At 42.8% G+C, this 27995-nt stretch overlaps 1 protein-coding gene across 1 annotated transcript; it reads right to left on the bottom strand.

Annotated features, from left to right (window-relative positions):
• Positions 1-6: 6 nt before the first annotated feature.
• tecta (tectorin alpha) lies at positions 7-27995 on the bottom strand. Its single transcript, XM_023962803.2, has 23 exons — positions 27932-27995; positions 27710-27849; positions 27345-27632; positions 26172-26309; positions 25898-26063; positions 25369-25781; positions 24607-25177; positions 23607-24217; positions 22964-23534; positions 20918-21546; positions 19691-20348; positions 15215-15414; positions 14278-14658; positions 10962-11248; positions 10196-10476; positions 8890-9000; positions 8604-8806; positions 6681-6844; positions 6349-6597; positions 5320-5482; positions 5149-5233; positions 4123-4242; positions 7-1877 (listed from the first exon to the last, which is right to left on the bottom strand). The coding sequence occupies exons 1-23, from the start codon at positions 27993-27995 to the stop codon at positions 1783-1785; spliced, it is 6588 nt and encodes a 2195-aa protein (XP_023818571.1). The 3' UTR covers positions 7-1782.

Here is a 27995-nt window from a genome sequence, read left to right as displayed (position 1 = left end):
TGTACATTTTTACACTCAAGGCAACAAAACTTTTATTTTCTTTGAACTAAAGCAACATTTCAGATCAGCGAGGCGTCTGGAAGCAGAAAATCTACCGACGTTACAGCAATCCAACATGCAAACAACACAGTTTCTTTGCTAGAAGACAGGAAGGAGGAAACTTTACTGAAACAATTTAAAAAAAAGGAAAGAGTTTTCAGCTACAATCATGTGACAACTATGTTTTCAATAATTTAACAAGGTGCCGTCCTCCCGCATAAATACTCCCAGTCTGAGCTGCAATGCATTCTTCCACTATTTGCAGTTTTGAAATACTTTGTTTTATCTGCACTCACACAGGACAGGAAACCTCGCAGCTCGAAAGCACAAAACAGAAAAACGGCTTTAATCCGGCGTTTAACCGATTGTCTCCAAACCTCAATAAACCGGGTTTATTTTCCTGCAGGCAGCATCCCCCCCCCCTAAACTGACACGTTTGGCCTGTTGATTCCAAGATTTTTATTTTTTTTCTTCTGTGTTGTCATGTCGGTCCTTCGGTCAGGCCTGATTATTCTTCAATTAAATCAAATCAAATAAAAAAATCAAATCAAATCAAATCAGAAATCTTCTACTGGCTGGTTTCTTTGTTCCACTTCAGCAAAAATTCACGTTTTTGTGTTTCTGAGAGGTTTTGTGAATAAGGTTTGGTCCTAAACTAAAGTGACTTCACGTCCAATTAATGGCTCAAAAATGAAAAAATAGGTCTAACAAACTGTAAATCATAGAAAACTGGAAAAAACGTTAAACTTGTCAAAGTTTTATCAGCTTTTAGTGATGAAATTAAAATTAATCCACTGTGTAACTTGGGGAACACTTTGTTTAAAGTTTATTAATTCCTTGTTTTGTTTTGCATTACTTTGCCCTAAAATGAGCCGCATCTCCAACATCTACGAAGAAAATAAATCTAAAAGAATAAAAAATAAAAAGATGGACAAGTGAGAAAGAAAAATGCATTTTACTTAAATCTAAAAAAAAACAAAAAACTAACTGTTTGGCTCCAAGTTTTTTTCTTCCAGAAACAGGTTTTTGCCGTAATAATGTCTTTAAGTGTTATATTGGACGACAAAACGGTAAAATATCAGAGGCTTCATAATTAAATGAAGCCTCATAATTAAATTGACCCTCAAACAAACTTTTTTTAAGGAGTTGATCAGTTAAAAAGATTATTTGCTGCAGTTTAGATTAAAAAAATAAAACAAATTAAAATGTTAGATTTAGCTCAGTGAATAAAAAAAGAACACCTGTGTTTCTTCTGTTCAGGTAAATCTTACATTGGATCACTTTTTAAAATAATGTTTAATTCTTCTGGCAGTAAAAATACTGTTTTCCTTCTAGTTGCAGCAGGTCCGGTTCCCTGATTTTCAATCAAAATGTGATGTTAGAAATTGGGAAATGGTGTCTTTGGCGCCATCTGGTGGCAAAACCTACGAAATTCATTCAAATTCTATTCCAAAAGCCGCCAGACTCCATTTAAAATGTTAAAAAAAAAAAAAAAAACATATCTACACATGATATTACACAAATGAACTTCTGACTTTAAATAACTAAAAAAATTCTTTAAAAAGATTGCTACAAAGATACACGTCTCTGAAAGGGGAGAGCTATCATCAGTTTGCGGATGGAGTTTTTGCCGGGCACACAGCGGGAAGTGGACTCATGTGGGAAGGACACTTTGTGCATCTTCAAGTCTTGTCTGTTTTGTCCTTTGTTTTCCTCAGTTTCTCGGGGGGTGGGGGGTGGGGGTTAGGAGAGGAGGAGGGTGCGAAAAGCAGCCAGGAGGATGAAGGAGAAGCCCAGCAGAGGAGCTACAGGAGCAACACTGCAGCAGGAGCTCAGGACTGCAAAAACAAACAAACAAAAACAAACAAAAAAATCAGAATTTAGTTGGATTTTCCATCCCCTCCATGATAAAAAAAAATAAAAAAATCCACGGTTACTTAAGTGAACAAATGTGTGGATTTGCACATTTGTGTGCATACTTGTGTATACATTTCAGGGTTTTTGTGTGCATGTTGCCCTCAACATAAACATTTGTGTGTTTATGTACAACTTTCTGTACAGGTTTGGGTGCATATTTATGTTTGTGCGCATTTTGTTTGCAACCTTTTGTGCATGTTTGTGGGACATTTGAGTGCATTGTGTGTGCATGTTTTTATTTATGTGCACATTTATGTTCTTTGTGTGTGTAATTGTGTGTTTGCGTTTTTGTGCATGGTTAAGGATGTTGTAAATATTTAAGTGCATTTCTGTGCAAAGTCTGATAGTGTCCATATATTTGTGCAGGTTTTGTGTGTATGTTTGTTTTTAAGTGAATGTATGTGTGCATGCTTGCATTTGTGTGCATACTGATGTGCATGTTTGTGTTTGTGTGCATGTTTGTGCTCAGGTTAAAGGTTGATGTACATATTCGTGCACGTTTGCATTTCTGTTTTTGTCTGTGTGCATGTTTGTGTTCCAGGGGCGTATTCCAGAAAGCAGGTTATGCTAGCTCCCACGGTAAGTTTGAGGCTAAGGAAGTTGATGGTATGTTTAAGGCAGGGGTCGGGAACCTATGGCTCGCGAGCCATATATGGCTCTTTTGATGGTCACATGTGGCTCGCAGACAAACCTTTAATTATAGTTTTTTTTTTTTCATTAGACCAGTCCTTCTCGGGCGCGATGCGATGCCAGAGGCGCGCAGTAGTAGCGGTGCTTAGAGAGAGAAATCTGCGCCAGCACTTTCAGTTTACTATTATCTATTATTTCACAGAGTTTGTACCAGCTGGAAACCTGTGAATTGACGTGCCTAAAACTACGCGCTCCCGTCTCTGAGAAAGAGCGCGCAGATGCGGGGACAGGATGTGTGAGGGAGAAAGCAGAGGGGGGGGGCTGAGGTGTTGTGGGGACAGGCAGCAGGTGAATCGCGCAGGGATTGTAATAATGTAAAACCCGCTTCCCGTCACTCACTGCAGTGTGTGAGTGTGTGTTTGTCTCCACGTCTGCATGTGAGCAGTCTGTCTCACATCTACAGAACATTCAGACCTACGATCACGTTTAAAGTCTCAACGCCTGAACGAAGCAGAAACTCACCACGTATCAACCAGACTAAACCATCAGCAAAACTACCACGAGAAATACTCATCATTTATTAGCAACAGCATAACAATGTTATTAAAAAGAATCCACAGACTTATTGTACTTTAAAAATGTTGAAATTACATCAAATGCACACATTCACTTGTATTTTTAGTTTTAAACAAATTGTCGCGGACTGAGTTGGATGGCTGTTGGGCCGCGTTCAAAGTTCTGGAGTTCATTGAACGCGTCAAGCAGAGATCTGATTGGCTCTCAGTTCTGTCGCTCAGCCTGTTGTTAGGTAGTTTGGACCAATGGGGTTCAGCTATGGGCCGAATAAGGGAAATGGGAGGGCTGCAGCGGGAGCAGGGGAATATAAAGTTGGTAGAAGCGCTCTCGTGTCGGCGGGAGAGATTCAGGAGTTGCTGAATTAATTGAACGGCGTTTGTTGCGGTCTGCAGTAATCGGAATAAAGAACTTTAAAAGAGGTTAAGTCTCCGTGCCTCAGTGTGGGGAAGGGACACTACATTATTGTATGGCTCTTTCGAAATTACATTTCAAAATATGTGGCATTTATGGCTCTCTCAGCCAAAAAGGTTCCCGACCCCTGGTTTAAGGGTATGTCAAGTTGCCATAGCAACTCATGCTCTGAACAAAACCTGGTCTGGAGCAGGTTTAGTTGAAGGTTAGTTTGTTTTCAGAGAGGTGAAGCAGCATGCTGTGTCCATTTGAAGATGATTTAGTGGATAAAGAAGCTCAGATAAAACTTTTTCCACCGTGAGAGGGTGATAAGACCATGTATGGATGTTGGAAAGATAAACTTTTTACATGGAGTTTTTATGTGCATGTTTGTGTTTAAGTGCACGTTTGTGTGCACGTTTGTGTGCATGTTTGTGTGCGTGTGCATGTTTGTGTGCATGTTTGTTATTGTGTGCATGTTTGTGCTCACGTTTCAGGTTGGTGTGCATGTTTGTGCATGTTAGTGTTCTGTGTCCATGTTTGTGTTCCTGGTGTGTGTTTGTGTGTTACTTCTGCAGCTTTTGCCGTCAGGCTGCAGCATCCCCGTCACACAGCTGCAGATGGGGCCGTTCCCTTTGCTGCTGCAGATCTGCTCACAGCCTCCGTTGTCGTCTTCACACCAGTCAGACTCTGCAGAAACAACAGAAGGAAAATCACCAGAAGAATTTTTCTGTATTATTTATTAGATTCATCCCACTAAGAGTTCCCATCAAAGTTTGTACAAACAGACGAAATGTACAAAAAATAAAATAAAAGCATAGATCATAAGTTCTACAGTCCATTTCTACATACACCTATTCCCGTTGCTGGAGCCTATCCCAGCTACTGTAGGGTGAAGGTGGGGTTCCCCCTGGACGGTTTTCCAGTCCATAATGGGACAACACAGACACACAACCACACACTCGCATTCACACCTAAGCGACAATTTAGAATCACCAATCAACCAAATTTTTGGACCACATCTCTGGAGAAAACCCACACAGGTACGTCGTTCAAAGGTTGGGAAATGTTTGTTTCGTCATTTCTTTACTCGAATTTCCTGTTTTTCATTTTTTATGTTTGTATTTCTTATTTTTTTATTTTCTGAAAAGACATGTTTATCGTTTTTTTGTTTTGGTTTAAACATGTAGAATCATACGACAGAGTAAAAAAGAAAAAAAAAGAAAAAGCGAAAGTACGAGATTTAAAGTCGTACATTTACGAGAAAAAAAATATTTTTTTTCTCACAAACTTAAGACTTAAGATCTCGTTTGTGACTTTTTTTCTCGTAAATTTTCGACATAAAAGTCGTAATTAAAGAAAACTGTTTGTCAACTGGCCCTAAAACTCTGTAGTACTATCAAAAATAATGCATTAAATGATATTTTATTAAAGTTCTGTGTAGAATTTTCTTCTTTTCTTTGCATTCAGGTGTGGTTTTTTTAAATTTCATTTTGTCCTTTAGAGCCACCGTAGATTCCTAATAAAATGGATCCCATTGAAATCGTTCCGTTTAAATCAGACACGCGGTAAAAGATGCGGCGGCGTCACACCCACCTCTCCGCCTGATGGGTCCCACGCTGAGGATGTGCTCTTTGTGCTCGCCGCCTTCAGAGTACATCCTCCTCTTGTGAGGACAGTTCTGGACGCAGGACACAAACCGGGGTCAGAAACACGCCGCTGCGGCTTTTCTCGATGCCGACGTCCGCTTTTGATTACCGTACTCACCACTTTGCAAGCGTTCGTCTCGGAGTCGCACAGGGAAACGTCGCAGTGCAGATGGACCTCATCGTAATCCCCGATGAACTTAAAGACGGTGACGTGGAAGCGGCAGGTGAGCGAGACGCCGTTCTCCGCCATGGCGATGGTGTTGTCCTTGATGTTGGGGCACCTGTGGAAGAACCACGTTAACACCTGAGCTGTAGTTTAGATGCTTTTGAGACTCTTCAACCGTTCATGCAGTTAATGTCCCTCCAGCCGATTCTAAAGTGGAAAAAGAAACCACACTGTAAAAATTTTGACTGTAAATTTCCAGTATTTTACTGGCAGCAGTTTTGACAGTAAAATACTGTAGTTTTTTTTTAACTGCAGCTAACTGTAAACAGTAAAGTACTGGAAATCCTCTTTATAGTAATTTTCCATTACAGTGCACCATTGCACGTTTGTTAGTAATCATTTTAATGTTCCTCCATGTTTTTTTGATTTGATTTGAAATGGTTTATTTCAAGCAATCGCGTAAGAACACTACACAAAAACAATACAATCAGCAGTTATACATTCATACAAGGACGTATCAAACTTAGGATAATTAGACATAAAATTAAATATTGCTTGAAAGCGAGTGGAAGGAAGCAAACCTACAACGATGTGTATAATAACGATACATGTAATATCTGCGTATAAACTACGTAAAATATGCGAAAACTGCGTAATTCTCAACGGACCAAAAATTTTGAACAGCTCAAAACTAAAGTCACGTAAAAGACCCGTTGGCTAAAACCCTCGACGGACATCTGCACACATCGACGAACGCAAGAAAACACTTATGAATTACGTTTATCACGCATGAATCACAAAAGAACAACATTACATATGTGGAAAACACCCTAAATGTGTGTGGTGGCCTTGAGGAGGCACTTCCGTCTACCGACCAGGACAACCCAAAAACCGAAGGCTTAATGCACTCACTCGTCCGTCTCTGGTCTCGTGGCGCCTCCATAATTTAAAAGAGGAAATGATTGGACGATGGTTACCCACCCCCTCTCTATGATGATGTAGCGGAGTCGGTCGCTGCTGTAGCGGGACGGCGTGGCCCAGCACATGTTGACTATGAGGATGAGCTGGTTCTCATCCGCCCCCTCCACAAAGACCCCAACGTACAGGATGTCCCGCGTGCTGAGCACCACCTCCCCCTCCCTGTAGGGGTGCCGGTAGGAGGAGTTCTTGTAGAGCGCCATCTTGGTGATGAAGTTCCCCTCTTGGGTCGGCAGGGTGAGGTTGATCACACTTGAAAAAGAAAGAGGGACGTTACCCATGCTCCTCTGTGGACGGGGTCACGAGTGGACTGGAGGGCCCGGCTGGAGCCGTACCTGAGCATGGGTTTGAGGACGGTCTCCAGGGAGATCTTCAGGTCCAGCTCGTAGGCGCAGGAAAACTCCACGTTGATGGTTTTGTCTCTGGTGATGACGTTGCCCGTGTTGTTCACGCTCTCGATCCAGACGGTGTTCTTGTACATGATGTGGGTTCCATTCGACTGCCATACAGACATTATTATCACATGATGATCACAGAAATTGACTTATAATGTGAAACTGATCAGCCAAATCAATTCTTTAATTTTTACGCTTTACTCTCTTTGACTTTATTAGAAATTTTAAAAGGTTTTGCATTTGTTCAATTTAAATCTTTTTTTTTTTTACATAAAAAACAATTTTTAGTCTTAAAATAGTTTGTTTTAAGAACAAACGATTGTCAAAAATATTAAACATTTGATTTAATTGGGTTGAATCGGAATTGAACCGATTTATAAACAGAGAAAAAACAATACAATACATAGATTAACTAATCTATTTAAGATGTTATTGATAAGATAGAAAAAATAAAGAAAAATAAAACTGCATTGCATGGGCATTACCCGCCTCTATTTCATCTGCCCTCACTTGCTGATTGGCTGCTGCAAATCCTAGTGTAAAGGGCTGGATGGGTAGTGCACAAATATGTACACTACCCTCAGAGCTGCACGCAACAAGCTCATGAAAAAAATGGCGGCTATTCAGTTTTATCTCCATAGCAACCATTTTATCTTTTTGTTACCTGGGGCTGATCTATGTACATTTTTGGATTTCCTCGGCAACGGAGGATTGTTGTTAACCACGCCCACTTCCCAAATACGATCTTATCGTACCTCTTATCAGAATCAGAATCTTTTATTGTCATTATCCAGTGCACAATGAATTTGTTTCCAGCAGCTCTTTTCTAATAAATATTGAAATAGATAATACCAAAAACGTATTGCTTAGTTCAACTAATTCAACAATTAAAGCATTATATTTTCCCAATATTCCAATAAAAAAAGTGCAAGCAACAGGGAAACGTAACTTTCGTAACCTCGCCACGCTAAGGAAATAAAAAAAAATACCTTTAAAGGCAACATTCTTTCCCTAAGCAGCTTCCTATTGATGTTGGAGGAGTTCGGAGATGATTGGTGGCAATTCCTAGGATGAGTTTAAATTTATAGGTGGTACTAGAAGCCTTTTTTTTTGTTTTTTTAATGAAAAATTTAAGATGGTGGCTTCTTCCTGAAAAGGTCAAAGGTCAACAAAACTTTGGTTGTGGACAATCTGGTGGTGTATGTGTGAAATTTGACGAAGACTGCTCTAAAAAAATGGCTGCCAAGTCGTAGGTCGTGAATCCATCCCATAATAATTCCAAAATTTCCTTTGAAAATCCCCAAACGTGTGTTTTGGTTTCATTAGTGGATTTTGGAAAAAAAAATAAAAATTAACATTTTTGACCCCTTTGAAAGGTTTTCGCACCAGTCATTTTCTTGCTGTGATGTCATCCTTTTTATTGGGGTTGTTCACTATTCCCCAAATTTGTTTTCATCAGGTAGGTGTGTGCACATTTTTGTGAGTTTTAAGTATTGTACTATTGTACAATTTTTTTTAACATAGTTGCCTCAATCCAGATCATCAATTATTTACAATTATTTAGACTTTATTTTTTTAGTGCAGATTTTTTCTGAAGTAATCAGGTGATTATTGATTATCAATAGTAGACTTTTGAACTGTTTACATTTTTTTTACTGTAACTTTCGGCTGTTTGTGTATTTTGATGATTCTGTGCGTTAGGCAGTCGGAAGAACTCGAGATTAAAAACAAAACCTCTGCAAAGACACTAAAAATAATACGTTCAGGAGTCTGAAGTTGACTGAAAAATAAATGTAATCAACTTCAATGTTGTTAAAAAAGGCATTTTTAAAAACTCATGGAAGGTCAGAAATCCAGACTGACCTGCACGATGGAGCCGCAGTGTCCCTTGGTGTTGTTGATGTGGAAGGAGATGAAGTCCTCGCCTTCAACGCCGGCGCAGCGGTCGTCGTTGACCCGTACGTCTTCCCTCTCGAAGCCCAGCTGGAAGAGCTTACACTTGGAGATGGAAACCTCCATCTGGGCGTGCTTACAGTTCACCTCTGCCTGAAGGATGTCGTCGTCGCCTGCGGAGCAGAAGCAGAGCGTGTCCCTTCATCTGTGTTCGGGGGCATCTGAAAGCGTTCAGAAAACCTGTAGGAAACCTCACTGGCTGGGTTTGAGGGCAGCTCGGGGCAGCCGCACAGGTCGCCGCCGTTCTCCAGCTCACAGGTGAAGTTTGTGCAGATCTCTCCTGCGCAGGGGTCATAGATCCATTCTGCTAAAGGTAGTTCCACACACAATGTTAGCCGTCACGCAGCTGAGACCTTCCCCGGTGAAGCTGCTGCTTGAGCATCAACTGGAGCTGCGTTCACTCCGGCCTCTGCAACGAGCGTTCAACCGACCGCTTCCAATCTGTCTAAACCCACATAAATGCGCATTTCGGGCTTCTGCGTTGGTGTGTTGAAAGTTAAATCAGGTTCCCTTCGTGATAAACTGATGGTGTTTTTCTTCGCTTACTGAAGTGCCAACTGTTTGACAATTAATCATGGAAGAGATATGATTAATTGATGTTTTTGCCCGACTGGAATTCTATGAAACCAAGTCCTTCAAATATCGGAATACAGCCGTGAAAGAAAAAAGCCTGGAGCGAGATTAACGAGATTTGCACCGCTTCAACATTTCGCAACAAGCCTCTCCAACTGTTGTTACATGCGCTAGCATAGTAGCAATGGTCTGGTGCAAATGACATATGCTAAATGCGCGTTCAAGAATGCGTATTTAGTGGGTTCTTTAATCCCGTGACACGCCCAGTGTGAGCGTAGCATTAAGCTACTCCTACTCGCCAACGCACGTTCAAGTGACCACTTTCAATAAAAAATCTATGTAAAACGTGTGTAAAAACACATTTCAGGCTTCTGCGTTTAAAACTCTTGTCCACGCTTTGCGATGTACATTTTTAAGAATGTTTTCGGGCTCTATGTATAAAGCATGTGGCTATAAAGCGTGTGTTTAAGACATTGACTGTAAATGAGAACGGGCCTCGGTGTGACGTAACAGATAGAAAATGCCTGACTTCTGGCTCAGCAAAATGAAGCCAATTCAGTTGACATTTTGTCGCGATACGGACACGGCCATTTGGAACCAGACAAGGTTAGTAAGCAGTGATTGGTCCGACTCGATCCGAATCAATGTTAAATGGCAACTACTTTCGCCAATCAAGAGTGAGCTTGTTAGAAGACCACCACCCCTACCACTGAAAGAGGGCTTAACTAAAATCCGTTAATCAAACCTTTTAAATGTTTGAATTAGGGGCCAGCAGGCTCCGCCTACTTTTTTTGAAGCATCTACTTGGTCAGTTTATAACGAATAACTTGCGATAAAGAAAAAAAAAAAAAAGGTTGGGGTGTTCCAAAACTTTTGGCTGATAGAGTCCATGCAGAGGAGACAGGAAAAGCTTTTCAAACAGGCCTTACAGCAGTTCTCTTGGGTGATCCACTTGGTGGTGAGGGTCCCCAAAGACCGGCAGGCCTCGGCATAAGCTGCCAGGGACCCGCAGACCTGAGCTTTGCGATGATTGTAGCAGCCATCCAGGTAGCAGGACTGGTAGAAGGGCTGAGGATCAATCAGACCGTGACACGCCTGGAAGAAGCCCTTTAGGTCTGTGAGCTTCTGACAGGTGTCCTCAGCCTGCAGAGCCAGGACGGCTGCATTGTCGCAGCTCTGAGCCAAAGCCACAAACTGAGTTTCATCGCAGCTAGAGGAGACAAAGCAACATCTACGAATCAGACCTTTATCGACTTCTTATTCTTTTTCCTGTTATAAAGGTGGTACGTACAAAGATGGGATTTGCTATTTGGAGGAAGTTAACTAGCAGCTCATGTTGGAGGGTTAGACTTTAACAGACTTTAGGCTTTTGCTGCTGGTACAAATGCATGCTTCACATCTACGTGTGTATGTCCTCTTAACCCTTGTGGGGTCCAGATGGCCCCACCCTTACATTGACGTGTTACCCCTACCATGACAAAGGTGGAAAGATTTCATGTAATCCATGGACACCAGTGAAGATCACAAATCATTGAAGAAAAAAGGTTCAGAGCACTGTCTAGTGCCTTGGAGGCACATTAACGTTGGGGGTGGGGTCATCTGGACCCCACAAGACAGCACAAGGGCTAAGAAGCAAGCTTTACCTGGAGGTATATTGTTCTCTGCGATTCCATGGTGTGGCTGACTGTCACCTACCTGTTCTGCATACCGTTGGTCTTCCAGCTCTGAGCCAGCTCCAAAGCACTGACGGCCGGCTTGCCCCTGGAGGTGATGTAGTCGTCACTGGGGTCCCCATTGAAATTCCCACAAAGGCCGCATACCTTGTTCTGGAGTCTCTGGCCCATTGTGATGCTCAGAGTGTTGAAGCGGTTGTACCGAACCTGAATGTCCTGCGGGGTGTCGATGACTATGAAGCCTTCAGATGTGAATAGGCGGGTCATCAACCCCGTCACAAACGGCACCGACACCGGAGTACCATTGACCTGGAAAAGGAACCGGAATGAGTCCAAAGCTGTAGGATGTGTACGGCTTCGACACCATTCATTTGCGTCACAAATTACAATATCTGAGTCACATATATTCCACACACAAATGCGGTTTGGATGTATGGAACTCACCATGAGCATTTAATATGAAGGGAAAAATATTTAGAGTTTTAGTAATTTATATCAAATTATAGGACTGAGTTACTTTATATATATATGTATGTATATATATATATATATATATATAAAAACAAAGGTCCAAAATTAGCATAAAAAAATACTTTTATAAAAAGTAACTGCCCTAATTTAACCATATGAAACCACAACCTGCTTTTTAAGAAAACAAGCTGCTATTTATTATCTCAAAAAAGTTATATTGTGATAACAAGTTAGTAAGTCGTTACACAAGAAAAAAAAGCTGGAAAAAAAATGAGCAGACAAAGTTGTCGTCGTCTTCCGACTGGTTTAGAGATTCTTTTCACCTTAACTTTGTCAAAAGGTCCAACAAACTGATTTCACACCTCAAGTCAAACAGTAAAGGAACCAGGGGTTTTAACAGTAAATCATTCTTTCTTTCTGTATTTTTTTAAAATTATTTCTTGCTTCACCTTTAAATCGTCTTTAAAAAACACCTTTACTATTTATTTGTCTAAACATAAAGAGTATCAACATTGCAAACAAGATGGGTTATAACATTTAATAAGTGGCTGGAATACTTAACAGGAACATGTGTGCAAAATATGGAGTGGAAACCCCAAAGTCAAAATGAGAAACCCCTCCGAAGGTGGTAGAGAATGAGAGAGCAAAGATCCTACCAGTACCTGGATAAACTGGGACTATTCCTTGGATTTGGGATTACACGGTGGATCAGTCTGAGATTTAGTGGAAAGACTCATTCAACTGGATTACAAGCAGTATCAATGACGTGCACAAGTAACGTCTGGTAAGTGTAAGGGTCAATGGTTTACCAAGAACAAGCAAAAGTGCTTGTCGGGATTCAGGCCAATCAGTAAATCATGATTCGCTTCCAAGAGTTCACTTACAGCTGAATGGTCCCACTGAAGAGCAGAACTGAAGACACTTTAACAGGCTATTAGTGGCAGAGTAATCGGTAAACTGGACAGAAGCAATAGTTTTGAGTCGTTGGGAAAAAGTTTCTGGTGGAGAGGAGAAAACACGTGGACAAAGTTTGCGCTATATATATATATATATATATATATATATATATATATATATCCTCAACTTTTTGAGGCATGTCTTCTGTTCCTCACACACTGTGGCCCTGTCCGTCACAAACCGTTTGATCCAGTCGGACTGAACCGTTTTAAAATAAATATGAGGTGTGGAGACAAGATAAAATAATGTTACCATGACACTGAAAATACAATATTTGTGATCATATATTGGCTAATGACTTACTGAAATTATGTTTTTTCTAATTGTCTTTCCCCATCAATTAGGGAGTGGGAGATGTGTAAGAAGTGGGGGGTTGTGTAGGTACGGGGAAGGGGGCCCTATTTTTAATTTTTTGTGCTTGTTTATTTTAATCTTGTTTTGATATTATTTATTTTGTTTTGTTTTAATGCAAAGCACTCTGTGTCATTCTTTTATATTAAAAGTGCTACATAAATAAAGTTTGATTGATTGATTGATTGGTGAGTTTGAGTCCACCAGCTGCACTCTTTCAGGAAAGTTCCACTCTCACTTTAGGATTTTCTTCATTGTTGTCCTGAGCTGTCAAAAGCAGATTTAAATTTCATTTAATAGAAATGAAAGTCTAAGTTACGTAATTATGGGAGGGTTGCTGGATAACCACCTGTCGTCTGACAGCTTTTCTGTGGGTTAATAACTCATCGAGCTGTGGCTCCACTCATTTTCCGTTCCTTTCTAAGGTTTTAGGTTAATGGTAAAACCAATTTTTTTTTAGAAAGAACAGGATTTGGTAATCAATGACTGAATGGTCCACGTGGATTTTTTTCATGTTTGGAAAAGTGTTTCTAGACAATAAAAATAACGAAGGACATGGAATTTTGGCCCCAGGTTTCTTACATTTAAGTTTCTTTGGTCTTATGGAATATTTTGTATTGGATTTTTAAGACCAAATCAGATCCTATTTACAGCTACGTGGCATGAAGTAAATCACAAATTATACCATGGTCTGGGTGAATACTCTATTCTGATTGGCTGCTGGGTGTGCGTTAGAAAGTGATATACCACAGGATAACTGCACGGTAAAAAGGAGTTCCGGTCAACTAGCTTAAATGTTATGTATCACTGCTTCTTTAAAACAACCTTTTGCTACAACATCTGGACAAAAACAAGCAGTAAGAGGTGAAATCTCTCTCTGAACTGATGCTTTATTCAACCCATCGGAAAGATCAGCATATATATATATATTGCTTTAAATCGCAGAATCTTGACTGCAGCGGTGGTGCGGTGCGACGCGGACTATTTGTTACGCTTTTTGTGAAAAAAGTGATCCAATTTGGGGAAAAAAACAAGAATTAAGCACTAAAATCTGGTTACTATTTATTTCTTTTGTAAGTGACCATGGTATAAGCAGGTTAATGGCCTTCGAAGTGTGCATTATCACTTTTTAACGCACTTCGCGCGTCGGATGTTTCAGGCTTCCACGGCATGCATTAAAAAGTGATAATGCATAGTTCGTCGCCCATTAACCATTACATAAGCACCGTCTGAGAGGTGATGCATCACCAGAAAAAGGGGGAAAATCCCACCCCCACAAATGCTTCCTTTATGTTCCTTTTTTTATTAGAGTTGTCTGCTAATTGTTTTTTTTTTTTTTTTTTTCTGCATCTCTTTATTTTTTCCCCCTCAAAATGAACTCAGGAGGACTACAGATGCTCCGAATGCGAGTACAGATTTCACACTTAAAAACCCCCAGAAGAAGCTACCTCTAGTAAATGAACCCTCAACTATTTCTGTTGGTCATATGGTCAAACTGAAATCAAATCCAGTTCAGATTGTGGATGTTTGTTTGCCAAAAAAAAACAAAAACATCTTACCTTGACGGTGCTGCCGGAAATGAGAATGTTCTCCTCGTTTATGTACAGGTAGACGTGGGAAATGGTGGTGAGGTTGGGCGTGCTCCATTTGTCAAAGTTGGCGATGAGCTGGAAGGAGAGGTCGGGCAGCTTGTGGCAGTTGGTGGACAGAACGAAGGAGCAGGAGGCCGGAAGACGAAGAGACGCCCCGTCAAAGGTCCTGAAAACCCCGCCGCTCGAGGCGATGCAGTTCTGAGGGCGCCGAACGAAGCAGCCTCGGACGCCGTAGCGCAGGGTGCACTCTTCTTCCGTCTTACAGCGCCTCGGGTCGCACTGAACCAGGTTCCGACCGATGCACTGGCAGCGCTTGGAACAGTCGCTGTTCCAGAAAAGCTGTTTGGGCTGAAAACCAAGAAGCACTTTTGTTAAAGTAAAAACTGAAACCATATCACCACTGGAAATAGGGCCAACTGAGCACCAGTGTATTATTTCACTTAAAATATTTCAAGTTTTCAATTTTTAAAATCTATTGTTCTCTAAGTCTTTTTATACATCTTTATGGCAGAAAAACATTTTACTGTATTTTTTTTTTTAATAAAGTTCCACTTTTTGTTAGTTGAAAAAACCCTTTATGTTAAATTTTTCATTACCAGGGAAACATGCTTTTGGAATTGAATAAAAAATATCAAATCAGAATATTTTTGTAAATCTATTTTGATAAAAGTGGCCAGAGAGTAAAAGTTTTTTGTTCGTGTCGTTTGTCATGTCAAAACTTTTTATTGAAGTTGTTTGTCTGTTAGTTTACTGTGACTTTATGACGTCATGGACAAAAGAAGAATAAAACCATCAGCTGCAACAAACTACAGTACAGTTTCTTCACCCGAGAAAGTGCTGAAAGTGTTACAGAAAGTGAACGTTTATACAAAAACACGCTCAGACCTGGTGGCTGCACACTGACCTCGTAGTATTTGCCGTCGGTGTAGCAGCCGCAGTTCTGCGCCAGGATACAGCTCTTGCCGTTCAGTACGTAGCCCTGGTCGCATTGGCAGCCCTCCACACAGTCCAAGCTGCAGTCCCTCTGGCCACGGGCGGGGGCGCACTGCGGCGGGCAGGCCGACATGCAGGCGGAATAATGGCTGTTAGGTGGACAGCTCTGGACTGGGAGTAGGCAAGAAGGCAAAGAGGTTGGCAAGTACAAAGTATGTAATGGTTTAAACCAATTGAGGAGGGGCTATAAAAAACTGTAGAGGAGGTGTGTGAGAAATATTAGAAAAAACTCTAATGTTATGATGGAAAAATGCCAAAGTTGGTTAAATTAGACATATTTCTTCTAATTTTGGGAACGATACCCTTCAGCTGGTACGTGAATTGGAGAAGACAGCTAAGAAATTGGCGGACTTCAAGAACCACCTCAGGTTCAACATGAGATGCAGAAAAAGCAACGTGATCCCCAAGAGCCTACAGATGGGCAAAGGGGCAAAGGACACCGAGCTGAGAACATCATGTACAGAGCCAGAACCCAACTTTTAAAGGACAGGATTAGACAGACGTATTTCATCATCAACAACCTGAAAGGTAAAATGAAGAATCTACAGGACAATTTGGCCGCAACTGAAGAGGTTTTTCAGAAGATTGTTGGTTTCACCCAGACGGCACAACTGGCATGACACAATAAAAGCAAGCAACTGCAAATCAAGAAATTTCAGATTCTCACAAATCAACAACAGATCCTTAAGGAGAGGCTCAACAGGGAGAGTAGAGGAAACCGCACCAAAGCACTGATTGACCGAGAGGTGGATAAAGAATATTTCCGACCTCGAGCTGACTCAAACAGAGAAAGAGGTACTATCAAAGGGGCTGAATTTCTCAGTTACACCCAATCATATCCCTGTGGTAGACCTCATCACAGCCACAGAAACGGCCATAAAGAGGAACAATTTGACTGGATCTCAAGCTGAAGAACTACGGCTCAAAATGTTGTCTGCACTGTCCAGTGCCAAACCACCACCTTCCAATTATCCTCAGATGCAAGAAAGGCCTTGACAGCTCTGGAGAAGGACCACATTTTTAACATTTTACCAGCAGATAAGGGGAGATGTACTGTGATCCTGAACGCGGTGGACTGTGAAGCCAAAGTTTACAACCTACTCAGTGACACCACCACATATGAAGCACTGAGAAGAGACCCAACCAGCGGATACAAAAAAAAAGGTTAGACTGCCTACAAAGCCTGGAGAGATATCAAGTCATCGACAAGCCACTATTTTACATACTGTACCCGGGTAATACCATTCCCTGCATCTATGGCCTCCCAAAAATCCACAAGGAAGGAATATCACTCAGACCCATTGTCAGCAGGATTGACGCCATCATTTACAACATGGCTAAACACCTGGCTACTATTTTGGCCCCTCTGGTTGGTAACACAGAGCATCACGTCAGGAATTCACAAGATTTTGCAAACAAAGTCAAGCATCTTCAGCTGGTTTCTGACGAGACGATGGTGTCTTATGATGTCACTTCACTCTTCAACTGCATTCCCACCACCGAGGCAGTGATTTTAGTGAGGAAGAGATTACTGCAGGACTCTAAGTTACAAGACAGCAAATCTGACACCGGACCACATCTGCGAACTGCTGGAAGTGTGCCTCAAATACACATATTTCCAATTCAGGGGAAACGTCTACAGGCAGAGGCACGGCTGTGCTATGGGCTCTCCAATCTCGCCATTGTGGCCAACTTGTACATGGAAGAAGTCGAGAGAAAGTCAAGAGCCCTGGACTCGATCCCAGGTACTACTCCAAGCCACTGGTTCAGATATGTGGACGACACTTGGGTAAAGATCAAAATCCAGGAAGTGGAGGCTTTCACGGATCATATCAACGCAGTTGACAAAAACATCAAGTTCACCAGGGAAGACACAAAGGAGAACACCCTAGCCTTTTTAGACTGTGCAGTGATCATTGCAGATGACAGACAGCTCCAGGTTGAAGTGTACAAGAAGCGTACTCACACAGGTCAGTACCTGTTATTTGACTCAAACCACCCTTTACAGCACAAACTAGGCGTTATCAGGACATTACAACACAGAGCCCAGGAGGTGCCCACAAGCTCTGAAGGAAAGAAGAAAGAAGAGCAACTTTTCCGTCAAGCCCTCCAAACCTGTGGATATCCCAATTGGGCATTCACCAGATCCCAACATACAAGACAAGAAGGAACAAGAGCCGAAAGGGAAGAGTATTTCAATTCCTTATATCTCAGGCCTGTATGAAAAACTAAAAAGGATTTTCAGACATCATAATATCCCAGTTCATCTCAAACCAGTTAATACTCTCAGACAAAAACTGGTTCATCTAAAGGACAAAATTCCTAGCTACAAAGAGAGTAATGTTGTGTACTCTATCTACTGCAAAAAGAACTGCAATGAACAGTATATAGGAGAAACCAAACAACCTCTACACAAGCGGCTTTACTAACATCGCAGAGCCAACTCAAGTGGACCGGAGTCTGCAGTGCATCTCCACCTGAAGGCCACAAACCACTCGTTCGAGGACAGTGAAGTCCAAATTCTAGCCAGAGAGAAAGGATGGTTTGAGCGAGGAGTGAAAGAAGCCATCTTTGTCAAGAAGGATAAACCTTCTCTTAATAAGGATGGTGGTCGCAGGTTTATTCTTCCATCCATCTACGGCAGTGTTCTAAAAACCAAACAAACCGAACCAGTTCCACCTGGGTCATTAACATCTGAAAGAGATGACCAATTTCGGGAGGGAGTCACTGGCTCCCCAACTCAGCTGAGGGCAAAGGACTCTTAACGACCCGAAATCATGTAGCCTAAGTTGACAATACAATCCAGTTTCAGGTCTGACTCCTCCCCCGTCAGCACACATATTATGTCTCTGACTGATCCCAAAAGAAGCTCATGCCGCTACACTTCTGCCCTGAGGAAACACTGGATACAGCGATTATACTCTTTTTAATTTATATCTTTTTACTTTTTATTATGTATTCTGTATTTGTATCTTTTTTCTATGGACCACATCTGAGTCTGAAATAAAAGTGTGTTTTAATATATACCAGCTCTTTTACCAGCTGATTCAGAATTGACAAAGCCTCTTGGATAAGAGGTGAAATGTCCTCTAACTTTAAAACTAAGTCCAGATGACAGCATTTAAACATAATACTATTATTAAATTTGTCAAGGGATTTGGAAAAATAGAAAACTAAACACAAAACAAGCTTTTCAACATTGATTTGATGTTATGGCTGATTGTCTATTAGTAACCAAAGATAGTAGTTTCATATCTATACACAAACACACAAATATGTATATATATGTATATATGTATGTATATATATATACACACGCGATCGACCGGTCGATCTTCAAGGCCATGAGGGTAGATCGCAGGGCAGCAGAGATAAATAAAAAAAAAAAAATGTACTTCTAAAAACTCCACCAGCCAATCAAATTTCTCACCGAGAAGTACGGCACTTGATTGACATGCAGCATGGCCAATCGGACATCCTCTTATACCTACGCCACTGCAGACGAGTGTTTAAATTCACTGAGCGCAAACCCTCTGTCATCAGAAAGTCGCTTTCTGCTCTGCGGCACGTCAAGTCCCCGGCAGAAGACCACTCTGGACAACCGGAGTGTTTATTGAAGCCGCCCCGCGTGTCTCCTCCTGCTACCGGCTTTGCAGTTCTCGCCCGATAAATACGAGCTAATTTAGGAAGCTGTTATTTTCTGTAGCACGCGCTTCGTATGGAGCCATCAGCACTTTGGAAATGCCATGCTCCCTGCATTGCACGGTTTAACAGATCATGAGATACGATGGTCGATGCTTTCTGCCTACGACGCCTCATCTGTTAATACAAATGTATCTTTGTGTCATCTCACTGTGTAGTTTTTAATCATCAGTACATAAACAACAATGTTCAAATAAACATGTAACTAATGAACATAACTAACAAACATTTATTTATTAATCTCTCTCTCTCTCTCTCTCTATGTGATAATGCTTTATTTCATTTTCAGTGTGTTTTGACGGATGAACAGACAAGTAGCATCTAGTACGCTAGCACCTTGCATGCTAGCACTTAGGAAGCTAGTTAGTTCAAAAATAATACCATATATCATTCACTAATGGCGCGTCTTTAATAGATGCCGGTCTCTCATAAACAGCGGGTCTAACAAGTGTTCATTAATTTAGAGGCTGGACTTTAACTGGGGTTACTATTAGAAGATGTAGAGTACTGAACCACAACACAATTTTTAAATTAAATCATGAATTGAAAACATTTGGAAAATTTGGTAAAATGTACATGTACAATCACTTTCATGATCTACTTTTGTAAAATCTAAAAACAGTTGTCTACGTTGTGATGTCTCACATGCTGTATGAAAAAAAAGGCATGCTGGGAAATAGCTCACCACAGGGTGTGTCACTCCTCCAGCCGGTAAGAGGAACTCCTTCCATCTGACAGATGCTGGCATAAATCTGCAGCCAGTTGCAGATGGTATCCTGAGCTCCCTGATCCAAACAGGTGTCCTGAAGGCAGCTCTGATAAAAGAACGTTGGCGCCACCTTGCTGTGACAGCGTGCAAACACTCCGCCTCGATCTATAATGAGTCCACACAGCCTCACTGCGCCGGGCTCCACAAACACGTAGAGTCCATCTCCGAGATGAAAGCGAATGCCTGTAGCCACTTCGCTGGCATCCTCATCGGGGCCGTCACTCGTGTTGGAGTCGGCGAGCACCAGAGCGGCGTTGTTCGCTTCGCTCTTGTCTTCTGGGCCGCAGTGAGGGCAGGAGTTCCCGCAACCCACCTGGCAGAACGTGTCCCTCTCTGCCCATTTCTTGCCCCAGTCGGTGGTGGATGTGGTGGACGGGGGTGGGGGCATGCCCTTACAGAGGCCACAGGTAATGTTGTAAAGATCTCGGGGTACGGTCACCTGGAGGAGCGTGTTCCAGTCGAAAGCAACCTTCAGGCCAAAGTCTGTCTCCAGGATAAGCAGCCCTCCCAGGGTGAAGATGTTGACTTTTCCTGGGCCCAGCTTCAGAGGTAGATATAAACGCTCCCTATTGACCTGAGAAACAGCAAAACTCACTTTAGATTTTTATTTCCAGAACCGAAACGCACCATCGAGCAAATTCTTGCAGCACTTCTAAGGATTTGTTTCTAATCCTGCTGACTTCTGGCTCCGTTTCAAAATATGTGGGGAAACCCAGGTGATGAATGGATACCGTTAAGACCGACTGAAAGAGCGTCCGCAGATATGGAGAAATTTCATTAGTAAGTAAGAATGACTGCGAGAGAGGCAGAAAAAAAGGTGTGCATGTGTGTGTGTGCAGTCATTTTTGTGTTTGAGTGTGTCATTTCTCCTCAGATCTTTTAGTCGGTTTGTGAACCTGGTCCAGGTGTCGTTCAGGGTCGGGGTTTCGTTTGAGCCAAATCCAGCCTGATAAAAGATTCCCATTGAAATAAGATCCTTCTTAAGCCAATCAAAGTGGAATTCACCCTTCAGCTTGATTAGAAATAACACGTCTTCACCAAGGCTTCAACTGTGACCTTCACAGAGAATGCTCAAAATAAAACAAAAACACATTTACAGAGTTTATAATAAATAATACTTTTTTTTTTTACACAAGTACTTACTGTGACCGTGTTTTTGTAACTTCGAGACACTTCCATCTCAAACCCGTAGACCTGCAGCACAAAGCCCCTCACCCAGATCGCTTGGCTTGTATCTCTGCCCTCATTGCGAGCTGCCAATTTAAAGTCAGGAAAAGCTCCATTTGTCACTGCAGGCTCTCTGCTGTCGCTTCCACAGTCGGTGGTGACCATCCTGGTAGTGCAAGAGCTCTGCAGGTCAAAGGGCACGCCGCTAAATGGTAGATAATGCCCATAACCGGCAGCCACACACAAGGCCTCGGTGCGAGGCTGACAGAAGTACAAGCCGTCGTTCTCCTGACAGTATTCCTCGGGACCGCAGGGCGCGAACTGACAATACACGCTGTTGTCAGAGCCGTTGCAGAAGCAGCGCTCCTGGCACTCCCAGTCCGTCCAAAACGTCTGATTGGTGGCCAGCTGACGGCCGTAGCTCATGCAGCCGCAGTCACTACGCGCAACACACAGGCCGTCCCGCAGCGCAAAGCCGTCCTCACAGCGACATCCTTCCTGGCATGGCAGAGGGCATGGCTCCTGAGGCTCGTCCAAGTTGGTACAGGTCAGAGGGCAAGCACTGGTGCACTCGTCGAAGTGACTGTTCTCTGGGCAGGGGAGAGCTGAAACACAAGAGGGGAAAAATAGACATAAAAACCAATTTCATGGTTTTTAATACACAATAAACGCATCTGGTGGTAACTCATTCAACTCTAATGAGCCCTTTAAAATCTGTTAATAATGAGGTGATGCAGCATGTTTGGTATTCAATATGTTCGAGCCTGGAGAGGGACAGGTTTTTCTAGGTCTGCAGTTGCCATAGTAACTAGCTTGTGTAGTTTCCTATACCAGTGTTTCCCAACCCTGGTCCTGCATTTTTTAAATCCAACCCTTCTCAAACACACTCGCCTTTCATGACTGTCATTGTCAGGCTTCTGCAGTGCTTGATGATGAGCTGAATCAGGTGTGCATAAGTAGGGCTACATGGGAAACATGCAGGACAGTGTGCCCCAAGGACCAGGGTGGGGAGACACTGTCCTATACAGGATGGGGGCTGTAGCAAAGCAGAAACGGATACATACAATTTTCCCGTTTTCCTATTTCTAATACAGATCCTGTTTTGTCAAAATAAATTTTTCTTAGCTTTTGTTTATGTGTTAATTAACTTAATGTTCCACTCTGATCATCTTTTGATCTATTTTCAAAGCATTCCCAGTGGTCTTTTAATGAACTCCTCAGAGCTGACATTATTGGTGAAACAAAAATGGCGAGCAATACTGGGGCTATCCAGCCGTACTGTTCTGATGCAGATGCCAGCTCAGACGAGGAAAACAAAGACCTACATGGATCTATTTGTCTACAAGTGGATGCATCGGAATGGAGCAGAGCAGGGAGCTTATGATTTTCTACGTAACACATAAGCCATTTTTACATTGGCATTTTTTTGTCTGCTCTTGATTCACAATATGAATAAAGAAATACGCAGAAAAGCAATTTTGAGCTTAATGTTTTAAATATATGTCCTCCATCATCAGAGATGTGCCACAAGAGCATATTAAAAACAACATTTTTGTCGGAGAGGGTCTTTGAGGTTTTTCAAAAATTAGACATTAAATTATGTTTTGCAAAAATGCCAATGGAATGTATTTGACACAGAAGCCAACATCATTGGACAAGACTCTTCTCAAATATGAGTACTCCGCTGTTCTGAATGGGGGTGAGGGGGGCAGAACTAAGTTTAACAATTGTTACTCATCGCCTCTGAAGCTAAAAAGAACATATGAAAGAAGACTGTATTGCAACAGTAGGCTTTTTTGACTAACAATGTCAGGGAGACACTCAAATTTAAGATAAGCTTTCAAGGTTTGCAGGCAGTATGCACAAAAAAAGGTTTTAAACCAAGTCTAAGTAAAGCATTGACTACAAACAATGCGTCTCATTCACTTTAGAAGGACCTCATAGGATTGTAGCTCCCATTGCTTTTAGAAGCGCAACAAACTCCTGAAACGACCTCAATAACCTTTATCAGTGTCTACTCACGACAGTTAGTAGCGCTCCTCCAGGAACTGAGCCCCACGTGAGCATCCTGACAGGCCGTGGCGTAGGCTTGCAGTGACGAGCAAAGGGCCGAGCGGTTTCCCTCTTTCACACACATGTTGTACAAGCAGTTCCTGAAGAAGGGGGAAGGATTGACCATCGTGTGGCATGCCAGAAAAGAGCTATTCCCTGGGTCGTTAATGTTGCCACACATCCACGGGCTCTGGTAAAGACGGAGGTCGGTGCACATGCGATAAAGGTCATCGCAATCCCCGTTGCAGGTGAGTTCATCGGTAATGGACCTCCAGCCCTCCGTGAACTGTTCAGTAGATTCTGCCAAGCGTCCGTTGGGAAGGCGCAGATCGTCAGTGGCATTGCTGTTGAAGACACCACAAAGACCACATGTGACGTTGTAGAAGATGGTTGAAAGGGATATGTTGAGGAAGCCTTGACGCGTGTAGTGGACTCGAAGTAGACCCCGAGACTCCACCACAGTAGCATTTCCAGGCGCCTTATAGATCATCATCGTCTCCATTGGATGGACATACGGAAGCACCACTGGCTCTCCATTGACCTAAACCCCAAAAATGTGCAATTTAGGAGTATTTACTGGACAAAACAACCAACAAGATGACAAAATACTGACCTTCACCGTATCAAAATCAGATCCTCCCATCTGGGCCTCAAGGTGAGCTACCGTAACGATAACAGGTCTTTTCCAGGAGGGGCCTTTGTTCATAAGTCGCCTTCCTATCTTCACCTCCACCATGGAAGCATTAGCCGGGATAGGTCCACAAAGCTTCAGCAGGTAGAATGAGCTGTCATCCGGGAACAGCAGGAAGGTGCCATCAAAAGAGGATGTCACAGAGTTCTGAGTGACTGAGCATACCCCCTCTCTCCGAGGGTAGCAACCCATCAAACCAAGCTCAGCCACACACACCTCACCCTCTTTACAGGACTCATTGAAACAGGAAACTTCCCCAGCCAATCCACAGGTGCAGCGGAGGGCACAGTCCCCTTCCTCGCCACTGTGGCTGGCCCAGAACGTACCATTGAGGGGGTAATATAAGTTGTTATGCTCACAGCCACAGTCATCGGGCTGTACACAGCGACTGCCACTCAGAACATAGCCGGTGTCACACTGGCAGCCTTCGGTGCAGGGGTGAGCGCAGTACAAAGGAGCAGTGAGATCGGAGCAGGAGGCTGGGCACGCACTTGTGCACACTTCATAGTGGCTGAACTCTGGGCACGGAAATGCTAAGGAAGAAAAATAATCTCAGATTAGGCATAAATTTAAGGTTGCCTACAGTAAAGGTGAATCAGAATGTTCCCCCTACCCCTCCAGCTTCTCCCTATCCCTCCAACTGTAGGGACATTTGGAGGGATAGGGATAAGGTAATGACTTTTTGTTTTAAAGTCATAAAAATGATGTTGGTATTGCATTTTCGCTGGCAGCTCTGATCTAACACAGATGAGCGGTGACTATTGATGACGCAATCAAGTGGGGGTGATGTCCGAATTAGAAAAGACAATTTTTCCATAACTTTCCGTTTGGAGGGCTAAATGAAGGGGTAGGGAGAAGCCGTAGGGGTAGGGGAAGAATTCGGATTCGGCTTAAGTTTAAATGTATGAATCTTGAATCTCACCACAGAAGGTGCGAGTTCTCCATGGTCGAATGGTGACACCAAGAGCCTGACAAGCAAGAGCATAGGCTTGGATAGCTTGACACAGAGTGGTCATGTTATCCCTGTTGCTGCACATGTCGTATACACAGCTGTATACAAAGGCTGTGGGGTCCACTACAGCTCTGCAGTCTCGAAACGGACCGTCGGTTTTGTTGATGAGTCCACAGTAGTCTGACCGAAAATAAAAGGCTTCTGTCGCAGGGTCACACATGCTGCAGTTCTCGATGCAGCCGTCGGTACACCTCCAGTCTGTGTCCTCCGCCCGCCAGCTGCCTCCCAGCTCTGCCAAGTTCTCTGCCATGGAGCCGTCAGGAAGTACAGGATCGTCAGCGGGGTCGTCGTTATAGTTTCCACAAAGACCACAAGTGTTGTTGAAGTAGGAGCTTGGTAGAGAGATGGATGCGTAGTGCTGACCGTCATAGGTGACCAAGAGTCCAAAGTCTGTTTCTAAAGCAATAGCAACTCCAGACTGGTACACCCTTACAGCCCCAAGCTGAAGTTGAACTGGTAAAGTCTTCTTTAAGCCATCCACCTAAAAAGACAATAAAGGTAGACATTGGGAGAATTAAGTAAAAAAAAAAAAAAAAAACTAAAGTTATAGACTTTGGTCCAGAACTACTTTCACGAACTGCACTTTTCAAAAATGTGTTCATTCATGCTGATTTCTATCAAGAATTGCATATTGAAATGAGATCATTATTTGTGCTCATGAAGGTTTTTTACCTGGACTGACCCCAAACTACCTTTGGGTATCATGACTCTGTGACCATACACCTCCACTGTAACATCCCTGAGCCAAGAAACAGTGGCTGACCCACGGTTCTCATTTTTCGCTTCAACACTGAAGAAGGGCATTCCTGCCATCTCCCAGCAGGGCCTAGCCAGCAGGTAGGAGCAGGTGCCTTGGAAATGATAGAGGAAGCCATCAAAGGTATGATAATGGGGGTCCCCAAATACCACACAAGTGCTGGTGCGGGTAGGTTGGCAGTAAAAGGCCCCATCCTGCTGCTCGCAGGTCTCGAACTGGCCACAGGGAGCCTCTAGGCACTGCACCTCATTGTTAATGTCCAGGCAGCGGCAGCGCTGTGAGCACTGATCAGACATCCAGAAGATCTCCCCACGTCTGTAGAAACGCCCTACAGAAGGTGAGCAAAAGACATAAAAAAATGGAGAGCCTGATGTGCCGGTTTTGTTCTGGCTGGGCACAAAAAAAGGGAACAGAAATGGGTACGTTTCGTTTTTATGAACTTGCCGTTGTAGCTGCAGCCATTGGCTGGATCGATCAGTTCAGTGTCTATGCGGAAGAACCAGCGGCCAGGAATATTTACGTTGGTTGTCTGCTCAATGTTGACCACATCATTTGACCGGGATCCAGGCAGGTTGAAGAAGTGATTGATATCTCCACCATTGAAGCCTGACTAAAGAGGGGGAAGGTGTAAACAATGTAAAATATGGTTCTCTCTGTGTATGGTCTTGAACAGAAGTACTGTACATTTGAAATATTCTTGTGGGCTCTGTAAGAATACCTGAGCTGTTGTCCCACCCAGTCCTGTCAAAGGATCCCCACCACTAGCTGTTCCTGTACTCCATGTTATCTGTCCGTAGTTGAACATACTGAAGAACGCCACGCCATCAGAGATTAGCACAGTCTGGAATGTGTTCACCTGTTAATCCAACGATAATGTCAATCTGTCATAGACAGGAACATTCAAAGCTAAAATCTGAGATCATACACATTGATGATAACTGGAATAACTTTTCGCACTACAGCTTAACTCTGTAACCACAAGTTGGATCAAGTCTGGGTCCCCCTGTGCAGATCCCCAGCCCGGATAGAATACAGGGTTGTGTCAGGAAGGACATCCGCCATAAAAAACTCTGCCAAATCACCTTGTGCGAATCAGTGAAACCTGATTCACCTCGGGGCCCTCGATAGGATGTGCCGAAAGGTCAACAACTACAACACAATAACTGGAATGATCTTGTTATTTTAAAAATAGGTAAATTATCGGAGAAAACAAAAATGGCTGATTCCTTCCACCCATCTATTCATTGTCAAAACTCGCTGAATCCCTTTCGGGGTCAAGGGATTGCTGAAGGCAACCCAGCATGAAGAAGGTGGGGTACACCCAGAACAGGTTGTCATTCTGATTCAGAGCCACACTTACACCTCGGGGCAATTTAGAAACAGGATTTCCAGATATCCAAGCCCTACTCATGATTTATTACCTAGTTCAGGTGCGTCCAGCCAATTAGAAGATGGACGGGGAGAAAATGCAAACTGCACACAGAGAGGACCTATCCGTGATTCAAACTAGGACCGTCTTGCTGCAAGGCGAGAGCGCCAACCCCTGCACCACTGTGCAGCCCTGGGGGTTTTCTATGAATACAAATGTTTGGTTGCACTTTAACAAGTCACAAAATTATAAATCTCTTGTGTATTTAAGTTTTCATGTGAAACAAACAAGTAAGGACCCCCAACTTATCTGGTCTATGTGATGAAAGATGTTCAAACAAAAATCTTTGGTTGACCTCCTTCTCTAGAGTTGATGTAAATTTCCTTCTGAGGCCTAAAGTCCAATTCCGTGAAAGCTATATGTATATTTCTATGCACTACCAAGATCTAATAATAATGCAACAATTGAACGGGCTGTAGTCTATATTGCAACATTACCCAGAGTATAGATTTTGGATGTTACCGGAGTTGTCTGACTTCCTCCATAGAAGGTGACTTGGTGCCATGTTGCGATGAAGACCCATGTGGCCGTAAAGCTGGGCATGTTTTTGAAGTGTTTCCTGACATCTTGTGTTGCCCTCTCCAGTATTTCCGGATCGGCGGTCTCTCTGTAGTACACGTCGCCACGGATCCCGTTGTGTACATCTGCCCAAAGTGGCGCGATAAAGGAGCGGCTGTCGCTCAGCGGGAAAGCCTCTGGCGTGAACTGGCTGACTTGCACATTAAAAGAGATGACCCCATTGTTGTTGACCTGTGAGCAGAAAAAGGTTTTAAACCTTTAAAATCGCACGCGTCAGTTCGAGGTGTTGCTCTGTAATGATAGCTCACATAGATGGATCGATAAGGCACATTAAAAAAAATGAAGGGAATAAGTAGAGTAATTTCTGGAGAACTCCCATCATCCATCTTGGGGGTTTCTAGATCTCTATAACCAGGTCCATATGGATACAGGATGTCCTGGGTGATGGCTGCAGAAGGGTTATAAATAAAAACAGTCCATTAACTTTACCAGGAAGTTGTGAAGAAAGATCAGTACTAAATGCTTTCTACCTCTTGTCCCTACAAAGTAGCTGAAGAGATGAACCAGAATGACTGGACAGCATGACCTGACCAT

The sequence above is a fragment of the Oryzias latipes genome, chromosome 14, assembly GCF_053564925.1.
Source record: "Oryzias latipes strain Hd-rR chromosome 14, Olatipes_Hd-rR_3.1".
Classification (NCBI taxonomy): Eukaryota; Metazoa; Chordata; class Actinopteri; order Beloniformes; family Adrianichthyidae; genus Oryzias; species Oryzias latipes.
Note: the sequence above shows the minus strand (reverse complement) of the source record. Positions and strands in the feature narration are given on the sequence as shown.